This window comes from Neodiprion lecontei, chromosome 5, assembly GCF_021901455.1.
Source record: "Neodiprion lecontei isolate iyNeoLeco1 chromosome 5, iyNeoLeco1.1, whole genome shotgun sequence".
NCBI classification, from domain to species: Eukaryota; Metazoa; Arthropoda; class Insecta; order Hymenoptera; family Diprionidae; genus Neodiprion; species Neodiprion lecontei.
Window position 1 is genome coordinate 1,915,124 of NC_060264.1, and position 16,444 is coordinate 1,931,567.

The following is a 16,444-nucleotide window of genomic DNA, read 5'->3' on the forward strand; positions in this document are numbered from 1 at the left end:
CGACGTCCATCTCATCCCTGCTTGTTCCACGGGAGTCAGAAGCGTTGGTCCTGACCGACCGTGTCGGATCCCTTACGATTAGTCAGAAGTTGGCCGTCGACTGGATCGGACTCGAGATGAAGTCAACGAGTATTTCGTTGTTCCGTTGTTGTTGTTGTTGTTGTTATTGTTGTTTTTATTGTTGTTGTTAAGGCCGACCGTGACTTTACGATGTACTCTGCGCTCTTATCGATGCTTTTAAAGAAATCGATGGACTAGCGAAAAAAAAAAAAACACAAAAAAAAAAAAAAGAAACAAACACCAAGGACATGGATGGATTGATTAAATCGCGAGAATCGTACGAATGAATCGTATATGTATATATGTGTATATATATATATTTGCACGATAATTATTAACAAAGTTAATAATACACGTGTGTTGCATGTAAACCTACGAATAATACCAAATGGAAACTAGATCTTTGTGTGACGTTGAGACCTGTTTCTTACACCGTGTGTAATAAATAATAATAATAATAATAATAATAATAAATTAAGGACGAGGAAATTTATCGGTATAAATTTTAAAGATTCACGATAATAATTGAAATATGAATAAAACCATCAGCTGCAGCAGCATCGGCTGTAGCAGCTACGATTATCGTTGCGGTTCGATTTGTAAAAGCAACGAGATATATAATAATAATGGCCAGTTATATTAGGGAAACGAAAAAATTATCCGCAACGCAAAATTATAATTGCGGTGTGGCGATAAGGTTTTCGGTTGTGTCGTGCTTTTTTTCCCCCTTCAAATTTATCCACTATAATATTGCGCCGTTCGTGTTGTGATATTTGACGACAACGGTAAGAATATTATAATTGAAATACGTAGTATGGATTATTGTAAGAATTCGATAATTGCGCGTATAAAACATGACGCGAAAGTGAAGAGCATGAGTTAATTGATAAATCAATAATCTATGCGAATATTTTCATATTAATCGATTAATTACACCGACCGTGTGTTTAAGTGATTTTGATCATACGAACGGGTTGTATAAATTTCGGGATAGAACGTATTTAATATATATAAATATAAATAAATATACATGTATAAAGGAAGAGAGAAAGTAGAATAGAGCAGAAGATTTTCGCTAAATGATAATAAACTGATGAAATTGTTTAAAATTAACTGATTAAAGAACGGAAAATGGATTTACTACCGAGTGGAATGATGGTGCCGGCTAAGAGCGTGGATCTGGCTTCCTATCACTCGACGTTTTACTCGCCACCCCCAACCGAGGCGTAAGTCAACCGCATTATACATATTCTCTCTCTCTCTCTCTCTCTGTTTTAATGCTAATCTTCTTCTTCTTTATCGCCAATTCTATGATTATCCAATTTAACATTCACTTGGGAATTCCTTGTAACACATATGCACGAACAAGTTGTAGTTGTAGAAATTTTCAAGTGAATAAATAAGTGACTAAATTAATGCAGCTACGTTGGAATATGCGTTGAGCATGAAATAACTAAGAAGATAAAAAAAAAAAGAAAAGAAAAAGAATATAGAAATATAGAAAAATTAAGCATCGCTTTGAAATTCTTCAAAGTATCTCCGAGGAAGAAAGAAAGATAGAAAAGATCTATATATATATATACGTATTAATCATCAGGGCACCTCTAATTCATCAATTCTCTTAACTTGTTATAATTAGCGCTATTCTATAATCAAATAATAAATATGAGTAAAAAGACGAAAATCTTGTACAGAATTATAAGGGAAAAAGTAGTTGATTCGAAAAGCGCCACCCGGTAGACGCACCGTTAGATGTACACAAACTTATACCCACTGATACGTATATAAAGGTAGGGACGCTGGGCGAGGAGGTTATCCGAGGTGTATTGTAGGGAGGGACCCTTCCTTTCCTTTTCGAGCCCGACGAGACAGCGGTCGAGAGGCGTTTTACCCTCGCGTTGGTCCCTCGGCTTGGTACCAGACGGCAGTAACTCCGCGCTCTTTGCACGAAAGGCCGTTTATTTACAGCCTTACGGACTTGCAGGCATCGCCGCGACCCGTGATGCTTTGTATCTATCTATATATCTCTCCCCCTCACTCTCTCTCTCTCTCGCTCTCTGTCTCTCTCTCTGTATACCGTAATACAATTTATACTTCGCCGGGGGTTTTAAACCCCAAAGGAAATGAAAGGCGGAAGGAAGAAGGATCTTCACCGGCCTTGTCCTTTGCCAGGAAAAATCCACACAGTTTTAAATATTACGCCGAGGAATTTTAGGTTGGATTATGGTGTACTCAAGACGGTGCGAAGAGAATTACGGACGAGAAAGAACCTTCCGCGAAGTACGGATCCTTCAGTTTTACTTGTACCTAACTATGCATTCGCACTCGCATATTCTTCTTCGCCGCCTCCTCTGGAAGCCTCGAAAACAATTAAATACCGCGTACTGTATACTTCAATAGCTTCTAAGTATTGATAGTTTATTTACTGCAGGTGCGCACAGGCGAAACTGGATCGAATATTTGTTTATTTGTTTGTATTTTTCTTATTTAAAAAAGTATAGATATATATATATATATATATACAAGCAGTAATGATAATAATGATAATAAAACTCACGACGACGCAGTTCGGTAATTTTTTCAGAGTTTCAGAAATATGACTAGTAGTCGACACCGGCAGTAAGGAATTGAAAGTCTGTAATAAATTGATAAATTTTTTTTTCTTCTTATCGATCTGTCAATACGATATGTAATGACAAAAATTGAAAAAAATTATGGCCAGATTACGGAAGAATCACTGTTGTTTTATAAAATTCGTTATTCGTTCCGTGTATAATTAGAGTGTTGAAGGATATTTTTTTTCTGTTTGTTCTTATGACTTTGTAAATCGGAATCGTCGAGAGCATCGTTTCTTGACATCATCGTCCGATAGACAAACCGAAAAGCTGAGTACTTACGTAGTATCTGTACGTATTATATATACGTACATATGTAGACAATGTATGTATAATATAACATTCCGAGATTTACATATTCCCACAGTACTTGAGAGAGGGGATTTTCATCTTATCGTAATAAAATGTAATACGTGTTTGTATATCATTTCGTTTCTGGCCAACGGGTATTAATAGTCATAGGCACAGTTTAATGATATCGTGATACTGGACTATAAATTATATCACGCGCATGCGTGAACTGACGGTAATGAATACACAAATTGATGAATCGATTGATCTATCACTAATTGTTTTTACCGTATGTTATTTTTGATGTATCACAACTGTTGCGCGAGATGTTTATAATCAAATTAGCAAATCACAATGCATACCGTATTTTAGTTTTGTACACGCGGTTTCTTATTTGATTGGTTATTTATAACGTAACGTTTGATCGTTATTCAATATCGAAAAAAAAAAATAAATAAAAAGTCGACTATAAGATATAAAATAAGAGTAAAAGCGATAAGAGAATAGTTATAGAGATACTTTTTCGTATATTTACAATACGTGTAATAATTCAAATTAGAGTTTATGTATATTAGAATTGAATTAAGTGTACAGGTATATGCATTCAAGATTAATTGACTAACAAATTAATTTAAAAATTTTCGGTTTCTATTTCTCATTTATTTATTTATTTATTTATTTATTTATTTCTATCCTAATTATACGGCAAACAGTCGATTGACTTTTCGTTTAAATTAAGCAATCGTTTCGCGAAAACAGGTATAACGTAATTATGATGATAGAGAAAGAATTAGCGTGAAGAATTGCCGGAGAACGGCAGACAAGTTTATTATATACCTACCGTAGCAGACCGATAAAAAAGCCGACCTTGCGCGAGGGAAGAAACGCCGTGAGATTAATCGATCGATCACGGTGTTTAAAAAAAAAAAAAAAAAAAAAAAAAAAAAAAAAAAAGGCTCAAGTTTAGAAAGAAATAGAGATAATTAAACCGTGCGCAAAGTTTTTTCAAAATTCCAATCACGTGACGAATCCTAAGAGGTAAAAAGAAGATTCTGGCGCTTCTGGTTGCATTTGTTTCATTTTCAAATCAGATAACGACCTATTCTAATTTGCGCGGCAAATTTTGAAAATCGAATGTTTCTTTTGTTCTTTCCGACAAGTCAACAAGTTTATTAGGATGTAGAAATTGATCTGGGGGAGTGAAAAATGTGCGTAAAAAATTGATAACACAAAAAAACAAAAAATGAATAAAAAAAAATTTCCCTTTTATTAGAAGAGCTTTTAAAAGCTTGAGGAGGAGAGGAGGAGAGTCGAGAGTCAGAGATCGAGTTGGAGTTTGGCGAGAGAGGAGGGAGGAGGCCGGTCGTTTTACATGCGTGTGCTCTTGACTGCGGTCAAACAGAGATTTGAAAAAGTACGTTACAGGATGCGAGAGGAGACTCTTTCTCCCGCTCTCGCGGCCTCTAAACACCAGCTCTCTTTGGACGCAACTCGACCACCACCACGCAAGTCCTCTCATACCCGTATGCTAATCGGTTTCGTTAGAATTGTCGTTAAATCTGTGAAAAAGTTAGGCGAACGTAACCGTGAGTAGGAAAACTGGGAGGATCGAGAATAGCGCGCGTTGAATTTCACCGGATTCGGTATTATTACAGACTACACGTGTGAAATGAGATTGGGATTTTGACTCTGTTCTCAGGAGGAATAAACTCGTTTTAATCGAAAAATAGGTACTGCAGATTTCGAGAAGAAAAGAAAATTCTAGTAGAAACTTTGTTGCCTCGCTACGCTTCGTATATTTTATTATAAATTTTTTTTTTAAGTAAGTTTTGAATAAATGAATGTGAAAAAAAATTGTCATTAATCAGTGGTATGTTTTTTGAAAGGGTTATGAATGGAACCGATTTTCAGGCTGCGGTAATGAAAAGGTCCAAAAGATGAGATGTAATTACAACAAGATGCGAAACAAACCAACGTCTGACCCTTATCACTTTTTATTTTTGTCAAAATTTTTCCTGCAATTTTTCCAACTCTTAAACCGTACCCAGAATTTTTTTCAAAATTTTTATTCGACTGGTCGATTGTCTATAAATATTTAGAGCTATTTTGAGAGGAAACTTTTTTCAAATTCTCAAGGACTGTGTTTTATTTTTCAAACATTTCGAGATGGGCCGATTTTTTTTTTACTTTATTGTTAGCACTTTTAATGTTTTTGATCAACTAAAGCATTATTTAAACGGTCTGAAATTTTTTTAATATTCTAAAAATTGCTATTTTTCACTTGAAAGATTTCTACACCAGTTTCATTATAAAATTGATTAGAAAAAAAAAATAAAAAATTGAATGTGACAAAAAAATATACAAAAATCGCCCCATAATAAAACCGGTTTAGAAATATTCTAAATGAAAAATAGAAGTTTTGAGAATTTTTTAAAAATTTTGATACCGCTCAAACAACGTTTTAGTTGTCCAAAAACAAAATAAAAGTGTTGGGAAAGACAATTGAAATAAAATCGGTGCATCGTGAGCCCGGTCTTGAAATGTTTTGAATAGAAAATACAGTTTCTGATAATTTTTTGAGAATTTGGAAAAAGGTTCTTGTCAAAATCACTTTAAATATTTACAAGTAACCCGAGCAGTTGAATAAAAAATGTGAAAAAAATTCAGGGTATTGTTTTCAGATTTGGGAAAATTGGAAATCAAAATTTTGAACATCAGAAGTGACGAGGGTCCCCTTATATATATATATATATATTATCACTTTCAAATATTACATCGCAACAAGAATGTCACTCTGAGTAAAACAATTAAATGTTTAACAGATAACGCAAAACAACGTCCGAGTTGAAACAATTACCGCAGTTACGATAACTGCAATCTGTGCAGTTCGTCCTCTGATTGCGTCCAGCTGCTTGGGAGAAGGAAAAAGAAAAAAGAAAGATAAAGAAGTTAAAAAAAAAAAATAAAATAAAAACTCGGAGTAAGAGGGAAAGACACAATGGCCAAAGCCGCTCCCCTGAAAATTTTATGAATTGTAATTTCAGCAAGGGGTTGCACCTCGAAGACGGTCCTGGGACCCCGGGTCTTTTTCTTCCCTCCTCCTCTTCTCTCCTCTCCTCTCCTCTCCTCGTGTTCTCCACGCATGTCTGAACAGGGGTTGGTTCGCCGGTTTGTCGGCACCGAGCTCTGCGAGTCTCGACTCGCCTCTCATTGCCCGCATCTGCTCCTCTATTTCTCTTTTACACCCGAGGTAGGGAAACACTTCCGAAAAGCACGCGGGGGAAAGCGAGCTTTTATTAATACGAGTCGCGCGTTTCGCGGCTATCTTCGAGTTTACGTAGAGGGTGGGGGTTGAGAAGATCCGATGTCGAATTTTTTTAAGAAACGTAGACATTCGAGGAAAATAAAGGGGTTGGAATGTGGAACGACAAAATTTAGAATCGTACACAGATTTTAGATTTTGACGTTTTATGTTTTGAGCCTTCGATATTATTTGACTTTCTGTGATTTTCAAAATTTTCTACGTACTTCAGGGTGGCCACTGATCAGGGAATTCTGAAAAACCTGGAACTGTCGTGGAATTATTATGAAATTCTGTAATAGTCGGGGAAACGTCTGGGGTTTTTGCGAAAAGTCAGAGAATCGTTTGCCATACGTTTTCTCTTCGTACAAACACGTCCCGCGATTTTTTTTAAGCTTCAGATAAATTAGATGGGATACAATTTTTCTTTACCACCGGCGGAAGGTTCTCTTCAAACTTTGAACACTCCTAAATATTACCTTACAAACGATTTTGCGCATCGACTAGACGGGCCAATCCGATCCGAGCGACGGTTCGTACTTTCGTAAAACAAAAAGCAAAAAAAAATTATACGAAATATACGGTATATTTTTATCAATTTCCTACAACCAATTTGTCCGAATTGGTAAGGGAAAATTATGAGACTTTTGTCTGAAAAGCCTGTAAAAAGTCGGGGAATTTCGCGACGGAGATTTAGTAGTAATATGTTGTACATACACAGACAATGCAATGCTTCGTCCGGAAGTCTTGAATTTCATTGAACCGTAATGTCGAAACTATACACATAATATCGTATAAAACCGCGTTCGATTTGCGACGTGGTCGATTTTATTCGGAGATTAAACCGATCGGAATAACGAAAATCATCGGTCAATGATCGTCATTTTACCTTTGTTTAATGGTATATTTTATACACGCACGTGGTTCCAAACGCGCGTAGATTGTACACGACTCTGTACATCTCGATATGTAATATTCATTGATTCGTTTATTTATTTATTTATTTATTTATTTATTTATATTTATTTATCCATCGTACGTACTTGTTACATACCCGATGATCATATCGCGACTCCCACCCACCACCGCAACACGGCAAATGTCGAATATGTAGAAATTCATACGCTTTGTTATATATTACATCTCTCAGGGTCAAGACTCGACATCTCTGCCTCGGCGTGAATGTACGTGTAAAGCCTACGTATTTATTACAACTAAACATTGTTGTACGCATGAGGAATTGAAGATAAAATTATCTTGGAAATTTTTATCGCTGTTACAAACGGAGTTGAAAGAAGAGAACGAAAAAGGAAACAAACGAACAACAAAAAAAAAACAAAAAACAAGATTCATTTTTTTCTACTCAGACGCGCGCGCGTGTGTAATGCAAAAATTTGAATCAATTCGTGTACACAAATATTTATTATTTCAACAGTTCTGTACAATCGCTGTGGTATCGTTACAAAAGTGTAGAAGAAACAAATGAAAAATTGCTTTTTCGTCAATATTTCCAACGATTCGAGTTAATTTTTTCTCGTGCCAATCAATGAAACGAGAGAGACAAAAGTGAAATTTTTACAGAACTTCTTCTTCTTCTTCTTCTTCTTCAAAAAAAAAAAAAAAAACAACAAACGACAAATATCGAAGTAGACGATGAATTTTTTCGTCGATGTTATTCGCGAGCGAATTCGTACAGAAGCGCGATTAGATCCTCTCTCTCTCTCTCTCTCTCCGTCTCGAAAAAGAAGAAATGGAAGAAGCGAATGGAAATTCAACACCGTGTGAAAAGGGGCCTTGTGGGACTTCTGGGGGTTTTGCGGGTGGACGACAGACTTTTGGTAGGGGAGGATTGGATGGATGGATGGATGGATGGAGGGGGAGGGTCGGAGGAGGGTGGGGGGGGGAGGGCTGCAAATTGGATCCTAATTTCGCCTCCCTCCCCCCCCCTCTCCGCCCTATACCTTTTAATTTCCCTCTATAATACGCCACCCCGTCCACATCGCCTCGATCCTCGATCCTCGATCCGAATTCCCACGGGGGAGGGGGGAGGGGGGGGGGGAGAAATTAAAGATTCACGCAGGCTGCTGCGACACACTTGTCATGGGAACGCGAGCACCCTTATTCCGTGCACAGAAAAAGAGGGAGAGAGAGAGAGAGAGGGACACAGACGTAACATACCTGGGAATACACCATACGCTACGTAACAACAACACGCGCTGTGCTCCGGCTTCAAGGGACGAGGGGATTCCCTTTCCTCGCCTTTTCCATCAAGGGTCGGTCGCCCTGCTTGTTTCTGTTCTGCTCGGTTTAATACTCCAGTATGAGAATACATTGGTCCGAACCCCCTCGCCCCCGTAAACCCTCTCCCACCATCCCCGACGACCCTTCGTTATACACCGAGGTTCAGGTGCGACTCGCGAATCGTCATTGATATCGTTTGATATTGGAAAATTTTATCAAGTTTTTAGCCAATTTCCCGGACAAGATGCGCGAAATTGCAACAGCGGATTGAGAGATATTTTCAAACTATTAAAAACACGTTGTTTTTAACCGTACACTGTGGGAAAAAATTTTAACAGCCGAACGTAATGTCCGAGCGAGTCGTTTTTTTTTTTTGTCTTTTTTCAATTTGTCATATCGATACGCGATTTTTGATTTTTAACTTTTTACTCTTACTCGGCAATAGATTGAGAAACGGTTGAATCAATCGAAAAATTTTAGCGAACTTTTTTTGCGTTTCTAATTGCGATGTTGTACGTATATTTAATATATTTTTTTTTTTTTTTTTATCACTACACGGTACCGACGATAAATCTTTGAGGCAAATTTTCACCTACGGTTATAATCGGAAAAATTTAGCACCGGTTGCAATAGCGAGAGAAAAACTTTGAGTGACGATATAATCAATACATTTCATCGATTGTAATATTTTTAGCCGCATAAATAAATATATAATACAAAGTTTGAACAGTGTTTCGAATTTCCCCGAGTTTGTTATACATTTTTTCACGGGTATTTACCTGCATCGGCGCATCCTTGCATCGCGATTGCCAGGGTAAAAATAGTCCCGTCCTTCTCCTTCTTCCTTCTCCGTACCTTTTACCTTCGATCGTGTAAACCCGCTTACCGTAAGGGCAGGTGGTGACCAGATGTCTCTCATCTACGTACGTACGTGTGATGCGCGACCGAGGGAATATATATGCCCACATACGGGGCATTCCGTGCCAACTCGACTCCCTTTCGCTTCATTCTTTTTTTTTTTTTTCATTTTTTACTTTTATCCCAAAACTTTCGAGCAAATCGATACCTTGCATTTTTTATTTTATCTATAAATTTGGTAAAATTTCGCTTCGCGAGGCAGAGACAGATTATTATTTAGAAATTTCATGAAAATTCAGTCAGTCGTTTATTTGATAAGTCGAGGCACGAGTCGGTTAAATTTTTTTGCGAACCTTTGAAACTTGAAAGGCGAACGTTGTTCTCTAATGTAAGCATATACCTAGTATGGTTAAGACGGGCAAATGTTTGTACGCGGTTGACAAAGTTCACGGTCCTTGTTAAACGATAGCTCGGGTTCGTAACTCGTGAGGTTAAATAATTGTTACGTAGTTCGTTAGAATTGCGGCGCGTTGTGACGCGATTGGACCTTTTTTTTTTTTTATTTTTTTTATTTTTTCTTCAAATCATGACCGGCGGTGAATTCCTTCCCACGGTCTGCGATCCTCTGATACGTACGTATATTCGTGTATCACTTACACTTACAGTTTTGCAGAAAACATTCCAAGGAAATTTTTTTTTTTTTTTTCAGAATATCGAAATTATTGACTTTTTTTTTAACTTACTTTAATTTTTGAAACTACAATTCAAGATCGACAAGTTATCGTCCCGCGTCTTTTTTTATGCTCCAGTTTTTCGCCCTACTTTTTATAAACGACTCTGCGAGTTGCCTTTTTACAGTGATTAGGGTTTGAATTCTTTTGTCACGTTCGTAGGTAAACGAAACGCCGAAAGTGTTTCCTAATCTTTCATCGTTGCTTGCTGGAATATTACAAGGCTGTAATAAGCCCTGCGGTGGGCGTTTCTCTTTAATCAAAGCTCGGAAAAGCTGGCCCTGCGATTCTCTCTCGAGTCGCATGTGATATACATTTTTTATTCTTTCTCTCTTTTTTTTTTTTTAATCATCTTTCATCATTTAATATAGTGTATTACAAAGCTACTGACAACGAGATACGAGTGATGCACTTTATTATTATTATTATTATTATTTTTTATTGTCGTTGTTGTTATTATTATATAACACACGACACGTTTATGAAATTATTTCCTTCGAAATGTCAAAACAACGTAATTTCTTCCCCCCACCCCCCTTAATATCGCGATTATACTTGTGAGTATAATTGTGCAAAAATTATTGAAATTGTTTTTCTAAATTCGCATGTTACACGAGGAATTTGTGTGTAATAAACGACTATCGCACGCATATAAAAATTCCACCTGTGCGGCGTGACGCGAAGTAACGACGCGAATGAACGTGGGTATTTTTATAGTATAACAATACATAAACAGCGAGCAATGACGCGCGATGATGCAGGAGATTCGGTTACGTTACGTTACGTTACGTTACGTTTCGCTGCGAGCGTACAACGTAGGCGTACAAGGTATTTTAATAGCATATCGTACAAACGAATTGCATATATATATATATAGATATATGTACAAGAATAGTAACTATGAATCACGCTGCGTGTTGCAACCTTAACGGATAAATGAATGAACGGAGTGTGACTTTTTTTTTTTTTTTCTCTCTCTCTTTCGTCATTTTATTTTTAATTTTATCTATTTTATTTTTATTTTTGCTCTCAACTCTCTCATTCTCAGTTCATTCATTCACCTGTGTCCAGGTATGTGATATACGGGTAAACGATCCGTCGAAGAAGAAGAAGAGGTGACGCGTTTTAAGTTAAAAGCATCAAGTGTGTGTGTATATATATATATATATACATACGAGCAGCGATATTTTTTTCCTCATTGATGAAGAAAGATTAACGGGGATAAATTTGTTTTTTTTTTTTTTTTTTTTTAAAGAGCAAATGCATCGGAGGTTGTATACAACGGCACGTGACGAGTCGCGTTATGCCGTGTAATACGATACGAAAAGGTTTGTGTGCTCCTATTCTATCCTATCTCCTATCCTCTCGCGTAGCCGGGAAATGAAGAAAAAAAAAAAAAAAGAAAAGAAAAGAAAGAAAGAATGAATGAAAAAAAAAAAGATACATATTAAGAGGGAAAGTGATCGGAAGAAAGATGCCGCCTAGTTCTATTCTTCTTCTTTTATTCCTCTTCTTTATCCATCCGACTGATTGCGACAGGAGTTTTGGGTTGGCCTGGTTAGTTTTTTTTCGGAAACTCGAATAGCCGCAGTTAGTTGTTCACCGCGTGAATGCGGCTTTTTAATCAACGACGTTCGCGATCGAGCAACTATCGGTGAAATTTTATGTCAAGGGAAAAAGATACAAACTCAAACAATAATAATAATAATAATAATAACAATAATAATAAAAGAAATCAAAGACTGGTAATGAATTCGGTACAAATGTCCGCGTTCTTTGTTTATTTATTTTTACTCTCTCTCACTTTTCTTTTTTCAATTTTTCATGTACGCGATTTGAGAGGACGAGAAGGAAAAACTTGAAAAAGCAAAAAAAAAATAAAAAAGAGAGAAAGAAAAATTCTCGCGAGTTCCTTGCCCTCATTATCATTCTTCCGTTTCTTCCTTTCTTCCTTCTGTCCCCGCTTATCCGGCTATTCGCGGATTTACATACACAACCGTGTGTATAACATATTTAAAATTAAACTCCGCGATATCTCCAAGGTCCGATCGTCGCTCTCGTGAATTTTGAAATTATACAAGGAATTACAAGGAGTTACCTTCCTTCAGCGGCGTCTCGTAAATTATTATTATTTATGTTTTTTTTTTTCCTAATTCTCCCCTCCCATTATAATTCCTTTTCGTCTTCCTCGTCGTCCTCTTCACCCTCTTCATATACTTATAAACTATGTATATGCATCCTCGATTCCGGCAGCTGTTGCCGATCGCGAGTTGTAAAGAGGCGCGTGCCCTCGTCGTCTAGCCAAGCTGTAAGGTATATCATACGTATTTACACGTACGCGTGTTTACGTATGTATATATGTATATTTTTTATATATATATACACGCACGCACACAGAGAAACGCAACCAACACCCTCCGTAAGTCCCTTCTTACGGTCGTATCACCACCACCTGGAGTCGTTTCCTTCTCCTTCACCCTCTTCATCCTCTTCATCCCCCCGTCACTCTTGCGTTCTTTCTTCGGTGCACAACGTGCAGCCAGACGCGCGACGTCGCATCGCCGATGGCGGGAAAAATATCTCCTTCTCTGTAACACGTACCGCGGTTACTCTCTATTCCTTATCGCGTTGGGTAGGATAGAGTGAAAAAAAATTATATTAACGGACATCGCACCTTCTCGCACTGGCAATGAGAGATTGATATATTTTCTTGCAACCGTTGCGAAAGTTTAACGCTCGCGCAAGAATAAATTGACGTCAAAGCCTTGTTTAGCTAAAAAAGTAGAGCAAACTGATTTTGCGTTGCGACAATCAAGAAAGGATCGAAGATAGGGTAAAATTGTTAGGCGTACATCGTATTTCGTAATTCCAACAATGTTCAAACACTTTTTTTTTTAACGATACCCGTTTCACTCAATTTTTCTAGTTACTGTAACGAATGAAATTTTTCCCAGTCCGGCATTATCGTCATAATCGTCGTCATCGTCGTTGTCATCTTGATGTTTAATCAAAAGAAATACTCGCATCGCTGCAATATTTGTAAAATAATGTTCAATAAATTTCGCAATTTTGGGAGTGGGAGAAAAGAAAAAAAGACATACAATAATCACCGATATCACACTTCCTCTATTTTTCTGATGTTAAAGAAGGACCATAAAATTTGTATCCGGATCCGTGTGTGTGTGTGTGCGTGTGTGTGTATATATATATATATAGCGCGTGTGTAAGCAGGATCGATGAATAGTTCGTTGACCAGGAGGTTTAAAAAAACGCGCAGAAATAGGCGTATAATGTATCTCTACGAACCGTGCATTATAAAGTTTACCTCGAGGTCGTACAAGCGATAAATAATGTAATCGGAAGCTGATGATACGCCCGCTTCTTATTTTCTTCTCGTCTCCGCACGTGCCGAAATTATTGTACGTAGAGCGTAAACTTATTATACATTATATGTACGTACATACGGCACACGTACGGTAGTAACCTTGATGTGAGAAATTTGAATTTTATGTAAAGAATATGTCGGACGAGAAGATCGTTAACGACGATACACGCCGTTCAATCACCCCCCTTCACACCCTTTCTCTGGTTTATACCTACGTTCGTATTCAACCCTATTTCCATAGCTAGATCTATTTTATCTATTTTGCAATTTACTTTGGAGCCGCCTTCGATGCAAATAAAAAATACGTCGAAAGTCGTGAAACGGTTGACTTATTCCATCCCCTCTCTCTCTCTCTCTCTCTCTCTCTCTCTCTCTCTCTCTCTCGCGTGTAAGGTGATAAAAAACCTACATACGTTATTATCGTAGGTAAACTTGTACCTATAACGCCGTTCAAACACATTCGATCGTATCGTTTGAATTCAAGTCTCTTCTCGATTTCTCGTTATCATATTTATGTATGTATAACCATCGGGTACATACCACCTACCCGTGTGAGGATATCGATCTCGATCTCACGTAAGTCAAATAATTGCAAAACGGGAATGTGTTTTTTTTTCTTTTTTTTCTTTTTTTACCGAAAATATACAATAAAACTAACAAAACGAAATTTAATCGTCAATATCCCCAATCGGGATATTTTTGCTAATATTATACCACAAACGGGCCAGCAATCTGAACCGATTTTTATTCTCTTATAATAATTGTTGCGTAACTCTTTCGTTGGCAATTTTTTAATTCAATCGTAATGGTAATAATTAATAAATACCGATCTGTGTTACAATGACACGTATGTATAGTTGCCCCAAATTTGAAGTACCGTTCCTAGTGAAAATCAGCTGACTTTGGTCCGTTCTGCAACTTGAACCGTATACATGCATATATATATATATATATACACACACACACACGCACACACACTTTTGTGCAGAAAATTTAAAGAGCCATTCACTCATCGTACCTGCCCTCCAGCTTCACCTGCGAAACAGCTCCGACATGTCGCGCCTCTTACGCATTATTAAATACAAATCGTTGAAGACCGAACATTGCCTCGGGATTGATTTTTTCTATAACTTCAGAACGAAGATACGAATATAAAATTGAGAGGCGAAATTTATTAAGAGCTTAACCCTCGGATAGTATGTATTAATTAAATGTCAGTTGTGCGTAATTGTTCCCCGAAACTTTCAAAAAAAAAAAAAATAAAGAAGGAATGAAAGAAAGAAAAGAAAAGAAAAGAAAAGAAAAACAATGGAACGAGCTTCCTGTTGAACAAAATTTTATGTGCCATTGACCAGAGTTACGCGAGTGAGAGAAGAAACGAACCGACGATTAAATTGATCATAGACGCGTAAAATTTTTATATAGAGAATATTCGTTTCAGTTTTGATTAAAAAAAAAAAAAAAAAAAAAAACAACCTATCAACGAACATTACTGTACATATAATTTCTTTAGTTTCTTTATCATACACCGCGCATAAATCAGTTTTTTTTTTTTTTTTCTGTTATAACAAATATGAAACAAAGTACCTAATTTGAATTTGAATTTATTTGTATCGATAATTTTTTTCCGCATACAGTTTTTTTTTTTTTTTTTTTACCGAAATTATGCAACGCAACATCAGTAGAAAAGTAATTCGTGTAACCCTGGGAGGCGGCTGTTGGTATTGCTGGTTCTGCCATCCCTTGAGAACCGCAGCTGCCGCCTATTCGTTCACCCCGCCGACACCTGCTGAATCAAACTACGTACATACCTACACATCTCCGTTTCCCTTACGCGTCCTGCATATTTCCTTTCACGATGTATACTCTATTATACGATTCTTTTGCGTGAACAAGAGTATGTTGCGCATTTTTTTCACCAAGCAAGAAATTGAGGTTACGAGTCGCGTGACGTCAGATTTTTTCGCGACGGCGCATGCGCGGAGTGCGGAAAAGAACACTTTTCGACTCCTAGGACTTGAAAGTTGTATTTTCGGTACTCCGCGCGTGCGCATTCGCAGATTCGTCTTACCGTCGTGGAAACGGTTGTTTTGTGAACGGAAAACAAGCGTGGAAAAACGAGTAAAACATGCTCGCGTTGTATAAATATATTACAATACCCGTAGAAATGTAAAAATGTTGTATAATTTATCGCCTGGCTCTGTGCGAAAATAAAGAAAAAGAAAAAAAAAAATTCAGTCACGCGGAGTTGCACTTCATACGTATTTTATAACCTCTTACAAGAATGCCAAAATGATTCGAGGGAATTCCTTTATGTATTACAGGTACACGTGTGTATTCCACACTTGCGAATCAGCTTTGAAACGCTAACGGTCGCCAAATTCCATTACGGGAAGCGAAAACAAGTCTCGCGATTACTCGCATGTATATATATATATAGCTGTACGGATGAATGAAATAAAAAAAATAAATAAATAAATAAAAATTCAATTTCAATTTCAATATCAATATTCCGTTGTTTTTTGTTTTTATTCTTTCTTTTCTGCCTTTGTGTTCGCGCGCGTTTCGAAGCTGAGAAAAAAGAAAAGAGAAAAAAAATAAAAAAAAAACCAGACGTCGGTATGTTGTATAAATTGTACGTAAGGAGGAAAAGGAAGAAAAAAAAAAAAAAAACGTATCCTCGACGAGGAAACAGGTCCTCGTGAATATAACCTGACTCTGTTGCCGCTTGCCGGTTTCAGAGATCGAATTTTTAATTCGAGACGTCGCATGAATGGGCAACCACGACGGCACTCTCACCGATTTATTATATCCACATTAAGACGCACGTGTTTATGTATATATATATATGAATATATATACATACATATAATAGTGCTTACACAATACACGTATAATACACGTAATAATGTCTGTCCGGCATCCTTATCATCCAGCATGTACGCTATGTATGTACATTCAT

At 37.1% G+C, this 16,444-nt stretch overlaps 1 protein-coding gene across 3 annotated transcripts in view; it reads left to right on the top strand.

Moving 5' to 3' along the window:
• LOC107228011 (transcriptional activator Myb) overlaps nt 1-16,444 on the top strand; it is a 45,312-nt gene that overhangs the window by 9,201 nt on the left and 19,667 nt on the right. Inside the window, exons 1-2 of one of the 3 annotated variants that reach the window (XM_046739777.1) lie at nt 135-845; nt 1,184-1,286. The exons of 1 other annotated variant lie outside the window; for it this stretch is intronic. In XM_046739777.1, the coding sequence (XP_046595733.1) occupies nt 1,192-1,286 (95 nt within the window). In that variant the 5' untranslated portion in view covers nt 135-845; nt 1,184-1,191. Of the gene's footprint in view, nt 1-134; nt 846-1,183; nt 1,287-16,444 lie in introns of those variants that run through there. One more of the 3 variants, XM_046739776.1, reaches the window with a different exon arrangement.